Genomic DNA, 21087 nt, shown 5'->3' with positions numbered 1-21087 from the left:
TGCCTGCTGACGTGCAATGAGGCATTTCAACATCCAGACTTGTTCCTGGGTTTGTGTTTGCGTGCTTGTGAGTTTAGAGGTGTGTGCATGTGTGTAGGATTCGTATATTGAAGCATCAGAAGGCGGGGGGGTAGAAGAAGAAACTGTGACCGAAAGTCGTGGCAACAGTGACCAAATCATCTCACTGGTAAATGTCAAAAGTCAAGACCCAGCAGAAAGATCAAGACTGCATGCAGACACCACCATTATACTGTTACCAGAAGGAGAAATTCAAAGGTGAAAGAGGAAAGAAAATGTGAACGACTCAGTTCCCTTGTTTAGTAAGTGTTAGTCAAAAAAAATGCAATGAAAGGAAAAGGTAAGAAAAAACTAAACAAAAAAAGAAAAACAAGAAGAAAACCAAACCTGGGCAAACTGGCTCACACCAACTTGAACCCCTTGAAAGAATCTGGGAATCGTCCAACAATCCCAGCACCGCTGCATCCACTGCAGGGCCAAAACTCTTGTAGAAGGGCCTATCATACACCACAATTCACTTTGAATTTGCATCCAGCAGAGCTACAGATTCCCGCTGCAGTGTAGCCGTGCAAAGTTCAGTTTCAAGAGAGTGCTTTCGATCGGAGGTTATAAACACCGGCCCTTGTCTTGCATTTTGGCCCTGCTGTGGGGAAAGGGTCAATCAAAGGCCTCCACTGTGCCTCGCTAAAATTTGGCCAGTGAGGAGGAAAACATTTAAAAAAAACAATCCGATGTGAAGACTGAGAGAGATCAGCATCCCTGCAGCTCTCAGATCAGCTCTGATCCCAGAATGTGTGCATGGGTGAGAGAGAAATGTATGTTTCTGTGCATGCGTGTCTGCAAGTGTATCCATCCACCGGAAGAGGCGTATGAGACTATATGTGCATGCATATGTGCACTGGGACAATGTGGAATATTGTCAGGGAACTAGCATGGCTCACAGTGTGTGTGTGTGTATGTGAGTGTATGTGTGTGCAAGCAGTGATCACATGCTGTTTGCTGTATTCCTGCTGGGTGTGATGGAGTATTGTGTTGGGTCACCAGTGTGTATTCATCATATTGACTGGTAAATATACATGGATTTCCATTTCATTTGTGCAAACGTCCACACATATACAAGGCGTGTGTGCTTGTTTGTGTGTGTGTTGTCACTGTGTTAATAGACTCACCAATGACAACAGTGGTGATTTGGTTCCTGCTGGACCCGAGCCGATTCTTGACCTCACAGATGAAGGTGGTGTTGACAGCATCATCCACCTTCCTCACTGTCAGCTTGTTGCCCTCCACCACCACTGTTTCTGGCAAAGGACCAGAAGCCCTGTTGATGGGGAAAAGATGAGAAGGAAGGCGAAGCAGGGAGGACATAAAAGTGAGGTCGTGAGTACAGGTTTTTGGTGAGATCACAAAGGATCAGAGCAGAGAGGAATGGAAAAAAGTAATGAAGAAGTAAAGCAGGAGAAGTAAGTCATTGTGTAAATCAGGGATAACAAGAAAAGACGAGACGAGACGGTGGGGACGAAAAGGAAGCAGTGACGAGGTCATATATTTGGAGAAATTGGATAAATAAGATGAGGGGGAAAATTGAAAAGACAAAATCATGAAAGAAAGAAGGAGAATAAAGAAAAAAAAACAGAAAAAATGGGAAAAGACAGAAAATGTGGTTTGAGGAACATGGTTTGTTGCTGCAATATTCAAAGATGGCAGTAATGTGTGAAAAATCATGCGAACAGCCATTCTGTCTCCCTGCTCAATATTCATAAAGAGAAAGCAAGCCATCTGTCCATCAGAACGACTTTTTTTTCTTTTTTTAAAAAACACAAATGCATTTGAATGTCTACTTAAAAAAAATATTTTGCCAAAGCATGGCAAAGAAACATCCTCTGCCAAGGCCAGTGCCCCAGTTTTGTGATTTTAATGAAAAAGTTCCAGATCTGTACGTAATTTAGTGGGTTTTTCCTTTGCCCATATTCTTCCTCTCGGAGAAGTTTCTGTGTAATGTTGCTGATAAACAACCAGGCAAACAGGCCTTCAAAAAACCCCACCTGTCTCATACACCTGGCTCACCATTTGCCCTTAACTACCATTACAGCGAAAAAGAAGATTGTCAGGCACATTTCTGCAGGGATTACAACTAAAACCCAATTTACAAGAAGGTTAGGAGTAAAATGTAAATAAAAGCAGAAGGCAATAAGATAAAAAGCATCCCAGATATCCTGATGGATTAAGTGTGACCCTTACGCAGTCCAGGTGATTGTTGTGGGCTCGGGGTTGGCGTTAGCCAGGCAGACCAGCGTGGCATCAGAACGGCCAACGTACCAGTTGTGGTCGTATCCCTCAATGGACACAGAGGGTAGATCTGAAACACAGAAAAGAGTCACAATAACTTTGAATTTAATCATTTAAATTACAGAAAAATGTTGGAAAATAGCAACAGCTCTAAAGTTTTGCATCAGTTTCATGAACTCAAACAAACAAAAACCAAGTTCAGATTTAATCCTCATGTATCCAGAGGGCATTAAAAAAACAACAACAAGGTAATCTTAGCACAAAGAAGGCTGTGTGTGTGTGGAAATTTCAAAAAAGCCTTCCTTGTGGCTTTCTTTCCCTTCAGGTTTGAAAAAGAAAAGCAAGTGAGAGGACTATAGGTGTGAGGAGAGGACAGTGTGTCAATGAGAGTAAGAAGAAGCAGGACAGGATGGTAAGTGTGTGGTGTGATATGTGTGTTCCTCCTAGAGTGCGCTGACCTATAAAAGCTGATCTGAGTTACACAGTAGACAGGAGACATGATCCTTCACACCATCACTAAACTAACACAAACACAGCGAGGAATCACGCTGTGTGAGCATGCCTGCTGCAGGTCTCCTATCTCTGCGAGCACCAATTTTAAGTACAAGGACATGTTTTTCCACTCCTCACTAAAGGCTACTTCTACTTGAAATTTACTTTGAATTAAGTTTAAGTTGGGATTTCAAACAGATGAATGAGTGTCCCCTCAAAAGAACTACATGTGCATGACATGCACACACACATAAAGTACACACAAACAGGGCACGATGGAAAAAGTTCCTCGACTCCATAAAAAGCATAAACCTTGTTTGATGAAATTTGACCTCTATTTCCTGAACTGAATAAGCAGAGAAAACACTGATGGATGGGTGGATCCCCTTCAATGGACTGTTCCTGCTTATTTAGGTTGTTGCCTGAGAGTTTTCTTGCGACCACTTGCACATACCCATCAGCTGAAAGTATCCCATGCAACAAAGGCAACCCCTAAACCTGAATTTCATTTCAGCCAGAGGATTAAGTAACAGGTAGCCAAACCTGGGAAGTAAAGTCAGTGAAAAGTGACAATTGCTATTTGAACCCAACACTTTTTTTTATCAGCAGTAATCTTCAAAACTTTATGCAGACATAATAAAAGCTATGATAAAAATCACAGACGGTTGCAAGTGATCAGTACAGGACTTCCACAGATATACATATCTGGAGGTGTTTTTGCTTTTTATTTAAGAAAATGCATCTTGTAGATACTAAATCTGGGCACGTGCATACAGTACATACTGAGATGTACACTTCTTGAAAGGTAGTTAAGATAATTTAAAAGCTTGACTTGCAGCCATATCACTGTGAATGTCACAGAACAGTCAGGGGTCTTGTCCTCGTAAGACAAGTGCATGTAAGAACAACAATTCTCACAACAACATTTGACATGCACGCTTTGATTGTGTGTGGATGCCACCTAAAATTTAGAGATTACAAAACCAAGCCGAAAGAAGACAATCTGTTCCATCTTTGCAGTAACCGGCAGCAAGGTCACACCGTTGAGACGATGCTGGCGGCATCCCTAAATCTCTTGAAAGCCACGCTGAACCTGTGTAATATTTTAATCCCATGCAAATTAGAATGGAATTTAATGGATTCATTTAAAGCAATGTGTGTGTGTGTGTGTGTGTGTGTGTGTGTGTGTGTGTGTGTGTGTGTGCTTATTTGTGTGCAAAATGTGTGTTTGTGATTTTTTTCTATGCACCCGAGGGCCAAAAGACCTAAAAGGACAAATTAAAGAAAATTCTTTGGGGGCATTTTCTTCATCTTACTTCTTAAGCGCTCTCTGTACAGTTTGGGTTTACTGCAGATTGAACATTCTGAGTTTCCATACGCATCTGCTTCATCTGTCCTCATATTGCATGTAATTAAAGATTTCTAAGTGCATGCATTTGTCATAATCTGCTGATAAATTAACAACTAAGGAGAACCAGCAATGAACGCAGAGCCCATTAAGGATGCTACAATTAATAGTGCACAAAATCCTCCAGTTTTATAGCTAATCAGCAAAGGATTACACTCCAAAACAGGATATAAGCAACAGGCTGCTGGGTGCATTAGTTGCTAACCAAGGATCTTGTGGTACAGTTAGACATACCGAATAAACCAACCTTGGCTGAGTTTGCTTTTGGCTGGTTTTAAGCTCATTACCTCAGTTATTCAGCAAAGAGTTCCAGCAGTGGACTGCAACATGATATACCACTGTAATTTAATCAATTCCAAGTACACAAATACTGTCAGCGAAAACTTGTCCTTGTTAGATCATGATGTGCATTCACGAGGCAGTTCGCAGTCTTTCTGCGTTCATTTGCACCACTATCCCAAACGTGTTGTCACATATTCTGCAGGTTTGCTATACTATTTCGACAATGGCAATGTAAGATATAGCAAAATACTCTTATTTGTTTATTTTCCCTAGAAAATTACTGTTTAGTCAACTTTATTTCAATTGCAATTTTTCCCCTTGTTGTTCCCACCAGTGGGGCCCTGCCGTGAATTCAAGTAACACTGCATTACAGAAACAGTATATAATGCCTCTCAGTTAGTGGTAAAGCACTTGCAAGTGACTGTGAAAGTTAAGGGCTCCAGGTTCTTTGAAAAGCACTGATCTGCGTCTGAAATTGCATGCACTTTCAAGTTATTTAAAACTTTAGTTGGTCTTGTGATCATTGAAATAAAGTACCCCGTTAGGGAACACAATTCTAAGTGCTTTGTTCAAGAGTGTATATATGTGTGTGTCTTCCTTACACTCCACAGATAGCTTGATAGGGTAAACCCAAGGCTGCTTCTGTGTCTTCTGGTTGACTCTGCAGATCACTTCCCTGCCGTTGTCTGCCGGTGTAGGGACCAGCCGATACTCGCTGCGTACCGTCACCGTGCCGTCTGGCCCGCTCGTGGTGCTGGTCGAATGATTGCCTCCGACTGGCGCCAACCACTCGATCGTGGCTGCTGGTTTGGCGTCCGCTGCCTCACACCGGGCTACCACCACCGACTTGGTGCCAGCTTGGACAGTCACACCATTGGCCGAATTCTTGGGCTTGGCTGGGGGGATGATAGATAAGAAAGACAAGGGGGGGAGTTAAGTAGGAGAGTCCAAGACAGAAGGCACGGAGAGGGAAACAGAGAGAAAAGAAAAGTGGCAGTGCAGGGAGAAAGATAAAAGAAGGGCGGTGAATGGAAAGGGACATCAAACAAGAGGCCCAGGGAGAGAAGAAGAGGGAGGAGGGCAGGGAAAGCATAAGAGGAGGAGGTGGTTCAGTTTGTTGTGCATATATACTGTGGCGGCATCCTACTGTGGCTGTAATGAAATACCGAGAGAAGCAGGAGGCCCTCTGGTGTGACTCTGGGCCAGTCCACTTCATAGGGACAGAAAGAGGAAACACACATAGATCCGTAAAACCGCATACACCAGCCAATGCAAGTGTTATAAAGAATCATAATGTTTATACCATGATATGATATGAAAACCGTGTGAAAATGGTCAATTTTATTTGGATAAAACAATCAGTTTTGAGTTACTGTCACCAAAAATTGCTTTGCTGGTAATTCCCAATTGAATTGAAGCCAAAATCATTCTAGTAGTTTCAACAGCAAAATGCACGAAATTGCTTTCCATCTTTGTAACGTTAGGTTTGTCAAACTGTATAGAACTTCTAGAAAGTGCCAATTTTCCATGAAAACGTCCTCCCCTTCTTAGAACAAACTGCTACACTATCAATCTATCAGCAAATGTCACCAAATTCCATTATTTTGTGATGTTAAGTCTTGAAATTTCCTTGTTTTGTTACACCCACTCACCTCAAACATGCATCATTTTGTACTGCACAATATGATTTCATAAATTCCCCCCAAACGCCTTTAAATCTGTTTTATGTGTCTGTAGGCTATGCAGAGAGACAGTAATGGACATGCTGAAATTGAAAGATTTTTCATATCAAGAAAAAGTGAGGCAGTTACCAAAAACAGCGTATCGCCTCCTGATTCACTGAGGCTTCTGTTTTGTCTGTCCTCGTCGGTGGATTTCTTTTCATTAAATGGCTCAAGAAAGAAGTCCTTCACTCTAAGGACAGACAAAATCTTTATCTCTGCTGCTATACTCTAAATTTTAAAAAGTGCCATTTGGTGCCTTAATGTTATAAACAACCAAATATCCATGAGAATAAAAATACAAGGTACTATTAACTTGCAAAACAAACTTTAGCCTTTCCAACAGTGGTAAATGCTTTCCATTAATACTTAATTTAAATTTTTTTTAATGCACCCATTAAAGGTGTTAATTTCAGAGCCTGGTAAGACCAGCACTTAAAATAATAATGAAGTTGTATAAATTCACATCACACTTTGATTTGTTCACAGGTATAAAGTGCAGCACAATGTTTCACATTAAATTCAGCTCCTATGACATGTATGTAATGACAGCGAGCAGTCTGACGGCGCTGACCTTAAAAAGAAAATACATAGTAAGTCATCGTAACTGGCTATTTTTTCCCCACTTTATTTCATGTTCTTTCTCAAAGTTTAAACTTTGGGTGTAAAGTAAGAATCTAGAATGCACAGCATCAGTAGTTGAACAGTTAGATATTTTTCCTCCTTTTCTGCCTCTTTACAAACTAGTTTGAAATGTAATCATGGTTATTACATTAAACTAGCTGTGAATAAATATGCCTTCAATGAAGATGTCAGTTTTATTAGTTTCTAGTCCACCAGAATCCTCTGAGGTTTTAACCAGAAACTGTCATTATCACTGACAAGGGAACATGTCCACCTAAATCATGGAGAGCATTCTGGACATGCTGTGCTCCATGTAAATACCAGATTGGCTGTCACTTCCTAACTATCCTGTGCACATTTGCGGTGCTGGAGCATAACCAGCAGATTCTGGCAAACCCACTACCTTTGTCTCTGTTTTTGCTTTTGTTAACCTCATTTTTTTTCTTTAATTCTGCTCAATGCCTCACTTACATATGGATAGACAACACTGCTTCAGTCAAAATGGCTACTGTCAATCAACTTGTTCACGACGAGTGTTACATTTAAAATAGCACAGAGCAGCCAAAGAAATGTCTAGTGGGCTACTGTCCAAGTACTCATGAAACCTAGCAGTGTGGGTAGTGTGTAACTGTGAGGAGGATTGCATCTAATGTGCATTTCTTTCAATTTTGAAATAAATCCCCTCAAATTAAAGCATTTTATGTAGCATCCAGAATCTTAAATGGAATTTGGTGAACCACCAGTCTTGAAGAACAAAAACAGATTTGTTTGCAGGTTAAACTATAGAATAAAAATATGTATCTGGAATCATTTATGGACAAATGCTTCCACTAGCAGCTGAACACAGAAGCATTGTTGTTTCCATTTACTTACTCTTGGTTACAAGGTACAGTATCTGCTGGCTATGCTTGCAGTGCCCACTTCAACCTCAAGGACCACGTATTTTGGAAAAAATGAATGAACTCACTTTCTTTAAACGAGCCTGTCAATCACTGCTAATTAGACGTCATTATCTTGCTGCTGCCTCTGGGCATTTCCAAGATTTTTTAAATGGGTGCCAAAAGGGGAGACCATGAACATGCTCATGTGCAGCCTTGTGTGTCATTACAGATTTATTATGTGAAAAGTTCTGTTGCACGAGATTTTAAACATAATTCTGTGTTGGATAATTGTTTTGCAAAGTGTTTAGACTTTTAACTTAATTAAAACTTAAGTACTTAAGCAGCTTAATAATGCACAGTATAATTAATATATATTTAAACTATCCAAAATAAATGTAGTCAATATGCAGAATGACACTTTCCAGATTCATGTACATAATATTCTTGTCTCATAATATGGATTTTTTGATCTGTATATCTGTTGATGATTTTAATTACCTACATATATTAAGGGAGTTCATCTGCAAAAAAATCTAAAGTGCAATAATTGCATCCGAAATAAAACAGAGTAAAAGCTGAAAGCAGGGTAACATAAAAATATTTAACTCAATGACAAGTACATTAAACCTCAGTAAAGGACATGAGTAACTGAACTGTTGCATTCCTTCTGGTCCTATCCAGGCTCTCATAACGATGGTGGGGATTCTCAGATTAACTCCAGTCCAGTGGCTTTGTTGAGGGCCACCGAGGGAAGCCAATTAGATTTGGTCAGGGGGCACTGGGGGAATGGGGGAACACTCCCTGCCTCTCTTTTGGACTGCCTTTGTGTCGTAAGGCCTGCATCACCTCTTTGACGAGAACACGGTTGTGTGCCGTTATAACTTTCTTTCTCCTCTACATTTCTGTTCTAGCTGCTCACTGATGATTGACTGAGGCCAGCTCTGTCTGTCTATCATCCTTAGCATCTAATCCAGTTTCACCTCCCTCCTTATGTTCCAGCCCTTAAAGTCAGTCATAACAACATAATTACACATCAAGGCTCCATGCTACTATGCAGATTGGTACTTGTTTCAAGCGTAGATAGCTCAATTATCTGGAGTTTTTTTTATGGTAGACAGACAGACACTCATTTAGATTCTTCTTCTTATATTTCTCTACTCTTATTAATAATAATAATAATAATAATAATAATAATAATAATGGACTGGATTTATATAGCGCTTTTCAAGGCACCCAAAGCGCTTTACAATGCCACTATTCATTCACTCTCGCATTCACACACTATTATGACACTTTGTAGTCTTAATCATCATACAGATGAGTCTGTTAGCTTTGACAGGTTTATTTTAATTGACTTCAAATTTAATAACAAGAAAATCTAACGTAAGCCAAAATTAGCATCACATATTACATACTTGCACATTTTTTTCTGAAACCTGAAAATCATATAGAAGAAGAAACAAAAGGAAGGGAAAACGAGCAGAGATAAAGTGAGACAAGAGAGGTGAGGGAGAAACTGGAGGAAACAGAAGCCAACAGAGGAAAGAGACAGAAAGAGACTGACCGGGCAGAGAGTAAAGCAGGATGGCAGAAAGGGGTTCGGATTGATCTAGCAGTTTAGACGAGTCAGGAGTATCCGTCCCTGATGTGTTTCGTGACACTGCATTCAATTGAGCCTGTTGCTACTCCTCACATCAGTCTGAGGCGAGTACAGAGCAATTAGAAGCCAAGCGGGAAGCCATGCTAACAGAGTTAACAAACGCTGCAGCCCCAACACCCATCCTTATCACAGACCTCCGAACACGTCACCACCCCCCGGCGGTAATATCAAAAGGCTGAATGTCGGAAATTGACAGGGAGAAAGGAAAAATGCATTAAAATAATGTTTCCAAACACAGTTAACTGCATGAGGTGTTTGGTTTATAAAACCAAGCACTTAGAAAGAAATGTGTTCAAAAGGTGAACGCATCATACTCCCCACATGCTTCATTTTAAGTGTTCCAATTGCATTTTAATTCGTGTTTTGACCAAAGACTTTGGTAATCATAACAAAAGCATTGCAGTTAAAAACTTTTCTAAACTCTCCCAAAGCAGCAAATTTATTTGCCCTCTAGAAACAATTAGATTTCAGAGCAACACATTTTCAGAAGAGACCATTTTCTCGCCTTCCTTTATATAAAGATTTGTTGTGAAGCCGTCACTGTACCGATAGAGATTCTCATCACTGTTCGGCAGGGATGACACCTACCCTAACTTGAACCCATGACTTCTCTAAGATTGTCTCTTCATAGAAGAAGGCCTCTCACTGGAAGGTTGCCAGACTGAATCATAAACACGATGGGGCTATCTGCCAAACGCAAAGATTTGAGAGTGTGAAGCCAACTGTTGCTGAATTAAGGTGGCATTCGGGTAAGACAGCTGACATCTGTCATAGTGGCAGAGCTTGTGTTGAAACCAACCAAGCACCAGAAAGCAAATTAGTGAAGCCAAGTACTGACCTATATTACTGCTTATATTTGGAGATTGAAGATTCCACCATAGAAACATACCTATGGAACCATAACAGTTTGATTATGAGAGTAATATTCAAATTGTGTAGATCAGATTAGAAGTGGTTTTATGTACATAGTTTATACTTCATACATCTTTGAAACCACGATGGTTATGGAACCTGTCCTAATCTAATTCTCTAAAAACTTTCAGAAGTTCACATATGAAAATTACTATATCCAATCTTCATATTTTACAACAGCAGACAGCACTATGTACCTAATGTGTCAGTCACACCACAGTAAAAGCAGGACAACATCCTCTATAAGAGTAGGAAAAACAGGTGGTTGCCACATGACTGTATTGGTGATTCTTTACATTTGGCAACTGGTTGCCAATAGTTGTGGTGACCAACTCAACTAAACCTCAACCTCTGGGTGACCATTTTCAACCATAAGGCGACTGTCAGTTACCTGACAGGAGGTAACCTGCCTCCAAACAGTGACTCTCGGTAAAGTTTTGCAAAAAACCGCTGTCTAATTTATGAATGCATGAGAGATTGCCAGCACACTGCAATCAATCGGAGTCAGTGACTGAGTGCAACTTGTCTGTGATGCAACTCTTTGCAATCGGACAGTCTACTCAGCTGGCTGGCAACTTGCTGGATTCTGGTTATTTTTCAAAATAAAAGCAAGCTTGCTGAATATATAGCATTTTGCAGTTAAATAAAACACTTACCGCAACTACCACGTTATTCATAGAGGAATGTCTGAGCTTATGTTTCAGATCTACGAGGTTCTGGATGAACTCCAAATTTTAAGCAGTAAATGTGATTTTGTGCATCAGAAATTTCCGCTGATTTATCAAAGACACAACAGAACGCATATAATTGCCATGTTTGAAGCAACTATTTCAAAGGCAATGAGATGGTAATATCATTGCACATTGTTACAACAACTTTGGTTGTGCTGCAGTCTTTAGTGTGACTGTAGCATGTAGCTTGAGACTCCACACCGCGTTCGCTAGTTGATCTGACCACTTTTATGCATGTGACGCTTAACTGCAGCTTTTTAGCCTTTTAACCACTTCCAATGGAGATTTTTAATATAAGCTACTATAACAAAATAACACAGAAACAGAGCCAGGAGAACATATTGAGCAGCACTGCCTGGTGGTATCCAAGTTTCCTCTGTGTCTCCTTCTTTAAAAACAGATTTATTCAGTGCCGTGCCCTGATGAAGGGCAGACAAGTGATGTAATTTTTTATTTTCTACTCTGCTGCATAAATTAACCGGAAATCAATAAAGGCTTCTGGAACTTGTTAAATTTTTGGAATTCATGTCTCATCGGCTGCCCAGGTTTGTAAACACCTTGCCTTGCCACACTGCTGCTGAATATTTCCAGTCAGTGTTGGGGAAAAAATTCTGTTAAGTTCTCTACCTCAGCTCAACTTTAACAATACATGAATATTCAAGCAACACAAGAATAATTTAACCTCCAATTATTCTGCTGTTTGTGATGTTTTGACAACTCATTATTGGCTGTTCTAAATGTTGACAAAATGCATTAATTTAAGCAAGAGACTAATTTAGCTAATTTAAGCTTGAGAGCACTGGCTAAGTGCCATGAATGAAACAAATAAATAAATAATTTCCAGAGTCGGTATTGTTATGCAAACAGTGAAAGCAGAAAACAGCTAATTTTGACTTCTAAGCTCAGCTCACTTTTGCCTCTGAAAGCAAAATCTAAAAGCACCTTGAGGCATCACATTTCAAGACTGTGTTCGACTGCATTTAACAGCATTTTGACTGATTCATTGTTTCTCCTCGAGGCCAATTGTAAACTCAGCAGCATTTCTCCCTTTTATTTTACCCTCCCATGTCAGGTAACAACTCAGAAATAGGAGAATGGATACTGTTCCATTTCATACAATTTGTTGCTACATTGCAATATTTGTTATGGTGTATGCTGACTGACAAACTTGGCATTCAGAAGCTGCCTGTGTGCTTGTTTTATATGGGCTATATTATATAAACACATCAAAATTTCAGTTTAATTAACAGATTCTGGAAAAAAACAAATACATAAATACACTGAACATGAAATGAGCACTGTCCCTGTAGCCCAAACAGACTAAACTCTCTCTTTAACCTTTATTCATCCAGCAAAGGTTTGCTTTACTTTGTCTTTTCACCTGGGAGCTGCCCAACACTGCTGCTGGCCACCACGCAGCTGCGTGGATCTATTGAGGTCATAATACTCTACAAAAGGATGCCTGAGACAAACAAAGCTGAGGGTGGCCAGGCTAATTTAGTCATTTTCTTAGTATCACTTGAAATAATAAGTCAAATACTCATTTTTGAATAAAAAAAACAAAAACTTCAGCTGAAGAAGTGCCTCACAGACATCTGATTTGCAGAGTTAAAGTAGAATAAAGCTGCAATAAATTTACAAATGAAATTGTAGCGACTGCTGGAGTTATTAAGGGCACTGTGTTTGATATTTAAAAACCAAATTGTTACATTACGAGTAATTAAGAAAATATTTTTTATGTTTCTATAGCCAGTGTTTGAAAGTTAGTTAAAGAATATTTTATTCCCGAGCAGAAAAACGTGGCTTATTCAGTGTGCCAGCTCGTATTTGTGCAGTTAGTTTAATTTTAGTGATTTGTTTAATTTGTTTATGTTTTTAGTTACCCAATAAATAAAATTACAGTTTTCAGTTTTATACATGTGTTTGACAGATTTCTAAAATATCTGTGTTTTCTTATTGTTTCTAATTATGACAGTTGGTCTAATAAGTACGTTGTTAGATTATTTCGATTTTCTTATTTAAGAAAATCTTAGTTAAAATTAGTTAGATGTGCAGTAACTACATATCTGTTTTTTTAATTAGGTCTTGCTCTATTAATATCTATATGAATATAGATATGAGTCTCTGCTCCTGGCTCTTTCTCAACTCAGCTCTCTGTTTCTTACCAGCAACTTGAAAAGGTGTTAAACAATGTAGCACTACACCTAAGTCAGAAAATGCCATGCTGCATTGGAGTAATTTGGCTATATTTGTTCAAACTAAAAAAGGTTCTGAAGAGAAAATTCATACAGGGCAGCGTAGAAGTCAGAGTATTAGACTGGAAGTATTTTATCTGCAACATTTAATAAATTATAGAAATAGATAACAAGTCTTTACAGGATTTCTGCCAGAAAACTTAAGACCAATCGATGTGAACAAACCCAGAGGACATGTACTGTGTGGCACAAACAAATACATTGGTGGTTTTATTGCTACTCTCTCTTGCTGCGAGGAGAGAAAGAAAGACGCCGAGGGAACGGTTGATGTCATTAACAAAGAATGATGAGTGGTTACCACAAAAACAAAGGAAAAGGCGGCTATGAGCTGAACAGTTAAAACTGTAGCAAGTCATGATATTTCTCTCTTTTTTATAATTCCACCAACTTTTTCAAATGTTTTTAAACAAATAGCTAACTAAGACACTGGGCTAAGCTAACTAGGATTGCTTGCATTAGCAAGTATCATAAAAACAGATAATTAAACTGGCAGGACTTTGGGCCCATTACTTGATTATATTATTAAACAGCTAATAACATGTAGATATCGTTAGCGAAAGCATGTTTCCAGTCACCAGCTCTGCCAAAAACCCAAAGCCCACAGGCAGGTTTGGTTCCTTAGGTGAGAGTATAATGCTGTGGCTGTCACAATACTTGTTTTTCAAAACAGTGATATGTAATTTAGCATATTAAAAGAAACATCGCTTTAATTAAAGATCCAAAGGAAATCAACAAAAAGTTATGTTTGCTAAACAATATTCAGTATTATAATTGAACGCCCTCATTTTGCAGCTCACAACTTACAGACTTTGCATTTATTTAACACTGAAAATACAAAAATAAATGATATACCCAAGATCACCTAGTAGTAACTTAGCAGTACCACATTTCAATACACACAGCACTAAAATACAGTATGCACCAGCACCATGGAACAAGGAGTTTTTCAACAGATGGTATGGCCCCCACAGAAATCTGATCTCCACATCATCCATCCAGTCAATCTGGGATTACATGAAATAACAGAAGCAATTAAGTGAGCCTAAACTCACAGAAGCACTGGGGCAAGTTCTCCAAGATGTTTTGGAACAGAGTACCTGCCAAGTGCTTAAAATAAACAGAAAGTAAACTGTTGCTACAAATAAACCTTAAAAGGCATGGGTGGTTACATCATATATTATCATTGGATTTACGACTCTTGCAACTAAAGTCAACTCAAATCACTCCGATTTTACTGCTTATTTATTGCATTCGTGCAGTGTGGTGTACATGTTATGTTGACATTTTCTAGAGATTTCTAGTCTTCAGGTACTAAGTTAAGAAAAACTTAGCTAGATCCATTCATTCAGGTCACCGCTTAATCATTGCTGGCTGTTGAAAATCTGTAACTTCTGCCAATTTCACTCCATTGCTCATGGATTCAGGCCAGTGGCCCTCCAGTCTCTGGTCCATTGTTTTAACCTTTGGACCGAAACTCCCTCCTCAAAGTTTCACAGACTACTACATTTGCGTCTCACCTGCAATTGTATTTCTGTCCTACTGGCTATACTACATCTGATAAGATGCAGTATAACTGTCTACCATCCATTTCATATGGTCCCCATCCAGGACAATATGATATAATTCACTGCCAATTGAGTGATTCTTTATTCACACCACAATAAGTGGTAATAAGATTGGCTGGCTATGCCACTGCATCCAATAAGTTATAATACAATTGGCTGTCAGGATTATGTATTCACACTTAAATAAGTTGTGATATAATTGGAGTGCTGGTGGTTCTATATCAAATAAAATGTAATATGATTGGCTGGCAGTAGCTGCGGATTCAATAAGATCTAATCTGATTGGCTCATATGGATTCTATATATCCCATAAGGTAAAATATGACAGTTTTCCAGGGACTTTGAGGCACTTTGTTTTCCAAGTGCATTTTACATGGACTCTGTCCCAGAGAGCCTGGCACGCCACAGCTCCAGACAAAAGGCGAGTCAGTGAGCTTTCCAGCAGGTATTTCCCAGTCTAGCTCTGCTTTGCGCCAGCAGAAGCAGTAGTTTAGGAGGATTAGCCCACATCCATCTGCAAGTAAGCCAGAATATCTTTCCATGTTTTCTCTGCAAGACAGCCAAGTTCTGTATCTCCTCTGTTTTCTGTGAGGGAAGGTTCCAGGACGGATTTTGTATTGTTTTGCAAAGGTTTTCTCATAAAACAACTGAGTAAAATGCATAAACACATGAAAGGCAGTGTAAAACCATGAACCATTATAGCTGCTGCTTCTATAATGAGGTAGTGTAATGCAGTTTATTGTACAGTCGCCTTTTACAGCGCCTTGCATAAAGTCTGTGTGCTGTTTTAATGTTGCAGATCAGGGGCCAGCATTTGAAGCCTACACTGTGTCGCCACTCCAGTTCAGTTTCAAGAAACTCTTTGAAACAGGACTGCTAAGCACAACTAAAACTCACACTTTGCACAAAAGAAAAGCACTCAAGATATGCTGTAGCTTAAAAGGATCAACGAGTGATGGGCAAATTTACCAGACAGACGTTTTAATTAGTAAATGTAATGTTTCAGTTCAAAGTCTGTCATCTTAGCTCATTCCCTTTTCCTGCTCCCATTATGACAGCAGTGCTAAATGTATGAGATCTTTATTGTACAAGCACTGATGTAGGCCATATTTTTATGGCACTACAAAACAATCAAGGGAACTGTTGTTATTCACATTCAGGCATGAAGCCTCCTCAGTGCCGTTAACTGAAAGAGAAAGACAGCAGCATCTGATTCCTTTGTAAGCGGAGTGCAAATGGGAGGACATGTGGGTGGATGAATAACACCAGCTGTCTACGATTACAAACAGGATGTGTCCCCTGTTAGAAGCAACTAAACTTCCACTCACTTTCAGAAATCAAGACGCTGAGGTAACGCGAGCATTCCTTCAGGTTTCACATTCTTGGCTCTAAGTGGTTGCGCAGGTGGTGCAAAGCAAACCTTTTTTGGGGGATATCTTGGCAAAATAACACGATTAAAGGTGTGTTTTATTAGCGGTTTTCTGCTTCTGCTTTTTGTCCACCCATGAATGTGCAGACAAATATAACTAACTTACTTTGATATGAGGAAAAGTAATGAATGTGATGATTCTCACAGAAGCTGTGGATTTACACAAATTCTGCTGATTTCAAGGCTGATTAAACGTTGAGCTGCAGTGGACACTGACGTTATGAAGTGCTGTGAAGAGAGTTAAAGTCACGCTGATCTAAAAACTATGGTAATCACACATGCATATGCATAGGCCATATTTGACTGTCAGAACAAGGGCCATGTTTTAACATGCACCGTGACAATAGGGTTAGTACCTTAACTATGTCAACGAGGCATGTGTCATCATCGCTGCTGCAACTCGTACCGCTGATCTAAGTCTGTCCTCTGAATCTGAATCTCCATTTCCCTGTAAAATCTCATGCTAACCAAAGACAGTTTTTTGTTTTGTTTTTTTAATTTTCCTTTTCCATTCATCTGATCCAAACACGAAGTGGGATGCAGCGCTGACATCTTTATCTATCTTCATTCAGTGCACTGTAGAGGCTCACGATGTGATCTGAATGTAACATGTACAAGTTATAATTAAAGTCAAAGACAGTGATTATTATGCAGCCCTATCAGCCACTTTTACTTACATAAGTAAATAACAGTCTGATTTCTGAAATACAAGGTTTCTGATATTATGTTAATCATTGTCTTCGAATAATCACAATAAGGACTCAATAAATAACTAAATGTATTATTTTGCCAAACACAACATTGAACAATTAAACTGCTTTTTGCATTTTCAATGGTGTTAAGAGTTTGATAGCAGAGGATGCTGATGTTGTGTTTATGCACAGAATCAGAGTCTGTTGATAAGTTATCAGGGCAGAGCATGTTTTGAACTTGTTTCATGCTGAAATACTAATCGTCCAGACAAAGTTGAGTAAGCAAGCCAACAAAAGCACCAAGCAACAAAAGCAACAGCTGAACATCTCATGTCCACACACAGCCCCATAACAAACACAAACAGCTGTACAGAGCAGACCCTTTGCAGGATTTCTCTGCTGTATCTGCTCTCAGCATCTGCATCACCATCACAAAGTTCCTTTTGCATACACTCTGTAACACTTTGTAATTTTTCTTGCTCACAAGCAAAGTTCTAAACCAGTTGGACTGGATTCTAAACCAGTTAAGATGTTTCACAAGGGACATGCAGACTTTCTGCTTCAATTTGAGGCGCTGATAAGGAGAATTGCATGAAGTGCTAAGAGTAGTGAAATTAAATAAATTTTTTATACAAAGGCTGCCATTTTCAGAGACTCAAAAGTAATTGGATAAACTAAGGTGATTCAAAAGATAATAATACTTTCAACAGAAACCTTTTAGTGCTTTACCATCAGTTTGAAAGCATGCGGTTTTTGCTATCTCTCTGATCGAGGTTTTGCAGCTTACACTGACATCTCTTAAGACCTAATGTTGTAGATTCCAGTGAAAAAATACCAAATACAAGTTCAAAGCTTGAAATAAACTCCAGATCTTTTCTCTGTTCAGTTCCTACCTGGCCATGAACCTGCTTATCAGTTACTCTGAATACCTGAGTATCAGGGAAAAATATATAAAAATTGCTTTAATTCCTATACAATGGTTGAATGCCTTGAATTAAAGCTGAAAGTGTGCAATGTCATTTTCATTGTTTGATTTAATAGCCAGTGTGACGGTGTAGACACAGAGGCAAAATTACATAAAGCTGTATCATTGTTAAACTACTTAAAAATATAGCATATGTACAAGAAAAAATTCAGCATAAAAGTGAACAAAAAAACTGACTTATTATGAACTAAACTGTGATTTTCAACGAGAAATTAAAAAAAGAACTATACTCTCAGCATATGTCTCTAAATGCCCCGAGGTAGGAACAGTGATCTTGGCAGAGCATATCAACCCCACCACAGTCCCATATCGCGCACAGCTTTGGCACATATGCCTCCATATTAGAAAGTTTACACAAGAAGAGACTGAAACTGGCTAATTACAGCTTAACAATCATGTAATAATAACATTACACATGTTTTTAAGTAATTAAACCTGGCATTAACAATCAAAAATCAAAGTAATCTTGTCCATTTCTTGAGAAAAGTCCAGATCATCAGAAGTATGAATATAAAAATCAACTACTTGTTTTCTCAATTTACGTAACAAAATAACAACATATCAGCAATGCTTCAAACTTACTACAAAACTTTGTTTAAATAAATACAAGCACAACATGAAAAGTACTGGACATACTCAAGTCTCAAACTGAGCCTTAGAATAAACAACTCATTTATTGGATCTTGCAGACTTCGTACTGATCAACTCTCATCAACCACTTCTCAGAAATTAACAGTGTTTGTACACATAAAGGCCATTATCTGTAGAGCCACAGAATCTTTTTTGGCGGTCACTCTTGTTTTTCAGTCCATGTGTAACCAGCATCTACCCCTGAGAATACTCGTCAGCTGCTTTAAACTGCTTCTTCTTAGACTCTGGATCCAGTGGGAACTTGTTTTTTTCAGAAAGCTGTGATAAGCAGATGGCTGGGAAGGCACTTGTCAAGGCTGATGTAGCAGAACATCTTTTGAAAGCTTGTTTTATGCGCAGCTCTCCTTTGCAGAAAAGTGTAAATAGTGCTGACCTTAATGCGCTTTAACCCTTCGTATTTAGCTGTATCTGAAACGTATAAATGCCTGCAGCTTTTATCAGAGGGAGAAAACGATTTTATGCAATCTTGTGTGAACACTTACAAAGCATGATGAGGGTGGTTGTCCCTTGTTCATTTCCAGTAGGATAGGTGGCGTACTCGCAGGTATAGCGACCGGCATCGGACATTCTCAGGTTAGAAATCCTGATGGATGGGTTCTCCAGACTGTTGTGAAGGAACACAACGCGGTCCTTGAAGGCCACATTAGGGAAACTCTGTCCATACACCGGGTGGTACACAGCAATGTTGTCCCTGTGCCCGTCAGAGGGTTCCCATATCCAGGACACCTGATAAGAATCAAGAATTTATAAACGGCAGCGGTTGCAGTTTGCCCGATTATTCTTTTCATTGCTTTTATTTTTATGGTACACAACTATAGCTCATTAAAGAAGATAAATTCGTGCAGCAGACTAACTTTTGACTCACATCATCCTAACAAGGTTCTTAAGCAGTCAGCAGCTCTTTCAATCATCTAATGAGGAGGTCTTTAAATACTGACACTGGAGGGCTGTAACCAGGAGATTAATAATGTTGCCACGGATTAACGTATGCCGTAGTGTTCTACATGTGCAGTAAATTGTCCCCATTATAGTTAGCCAAATTGAATACTAGAAGTTCCTTTTGTTCCTACAGTAACTGATTACTTTGAAGCTGGGATACCAGTAATCATTTTTAAAGAATCGTCTTTTGTGTTATTTTAATAGAATTTATTGCACTTAATTAGATTCACACCGAATCTAAAATTATGTTCATCGGGTCTTTGGCAGACTAACAAAAGTCTATTATAAACTGTAGCATTTTGGGTTTTAAGAGTTTTAAAACAGCCTCACTGAGCTGTGTTTGCAGCCACAGGTCCAACTGTTGACCATGTCGGTAAGTAGTGAAAAAAAATCAGCAGTTCAGACAACAATTACCAACTTCCTGTTGTTCGGCGTCTTCCCTTAATACACTGACAGTTTGTTTGTAAACCAGAAGGCATGCATGAATATTTATGGATGCCAACATTTTTGACATTTCTCTGAATACATATTGCAAACTGCTGTCCCTGTAACATGAAATCATTTGGCTTATAGCAGCAAAACGTTGAGTACAATTAAAGTTGTCTGAGTGAGAAGCCGAGAATCTGCTGCAAGATTAAATTAAATGTCTGTTAGACTTGCAGGCGCTCGCTCAAAGACCTCGCTGCTTTTTTTAAACAAACACAATTTTTAAAAAAAAAGGATCATCTTAGAGATTTCTAATATGCGAAAGATATCGATATCTGGCCTGTGAGAGACACTTCCACGAGGGAGAACGCTGTGATGGTAAACCAAATTGATTTTATTTTTCTCTGCAATTTTCAAAGTGACAGCCAATAACAAACTGCTCGCTAAAGTGGTACACCAGGGAGCAAAGGGAATAAAGTTCATCAATACACATTTAGCAAACATCTATTAAATGTATGACATGTAGGATGGAAGGAAGAGAGCAAGCAGAGGAGGTTGAAGGTTGTGAAAAGGATGATGGATTGTAACCCAGATGTCATTGCAAATTAGAGGATGATTCTCTGCTGATTGAAGAGAAAATATCACAGAGGGCAATTTAGCCCGTCTGCATTTTTAGATTTTACTTGTGAACAAATTACCTATTGATTTCATACACAACTCAGACAGATCACACAGAATCAAATTGAACTCGTAAACAGCTCGTAGCACTTTGCTTATTCTGCTCGGCGTTGAAAATGACATCTGAACCGTTCAGGTGGCGTCAGATACGAGCTCAACTGGGACTTGATGAGATAAATTGACATCCAAATAGTCAGCTGAGCTAATTTTACGCCGTGTGTCCTCGAGCAGTTCTCTTCTGTAGACCAAGTTGGAATTAAACGAGCTAAAATTACGACAGAAAAAAAGCAAAGAGCTAACACCGCCCAGTAATCGTAAGTTACTTATCGCTGATTAGTTAAAGTCCCACATCACGCTTCTGATTGTTGCTGACAAACTGCAGGAGTTTGTTGCAGGGAAGTAACTGCATAATAGAAAGAGACAGCATTGTTCGAGCTGAGATTGCTGGTAAT

At 39.1% G+C, this 21087-nt stretch overlaps 1 protein-coding gene across 3 annotated transcripts in view; it reads right to left on the bottom strand.

Moving 5' to 3' along the window:
* Window positions 1-21087, bottom strand: part of pvrl2l (PVR cell adhesion molecule related 2 like) — a 341306-nt gene that overhangs the window by 177651 nt on the left and 142568 nt on the right. For all 3 annotated transcript variants that reach the window (XM_086279060.1, XM_086279062.1, XM_086279061.1), the window contains exons 3-6: window positions 19075-19318; window positions 5089-5382; window positions 2257-2374; window positions 1188-1336 (exon numbers count right to left, since the gene is read on the bottom strand). In XM_086279060.1, coding sequence (XP_086135186.1) covers window positions 1188-1336; window positions 2257-2374; window positions 5089-5382; window positions 19075-19318 — 805 coding nt within the window. The remainder of the gene's footprint in view (window positions 1-1187; window positions 1337-2256; window positions 2375-5088; window positions 5383-19074; window positions 19319-21087) is intronic.

Source organism: Aulonocara sp. 'chitande type north' Nkhata Bay, linkage group LG22, assembly GCF_057382095.1.
Source record: "Aulonocara sp. 'chitande type north' Nkhata Bay isolate Kocher_YH1m ecotype deep benthic linkage group LG22, A_spYH_male_GT1.1, whole genome shotgun sequence".
NCBI classification, from domain to species: domain Eukaryota; kingdom Metazoa; phylum Chordata; class Actinopteri; order Cichliformes; family Cichlidae; genus Aulonocara; species Aulonocara sp. 'chitande type north' Nkhata Bay.
This window is presented reverse-complemented; position numbering and strand designations above follow the sequence as displayed.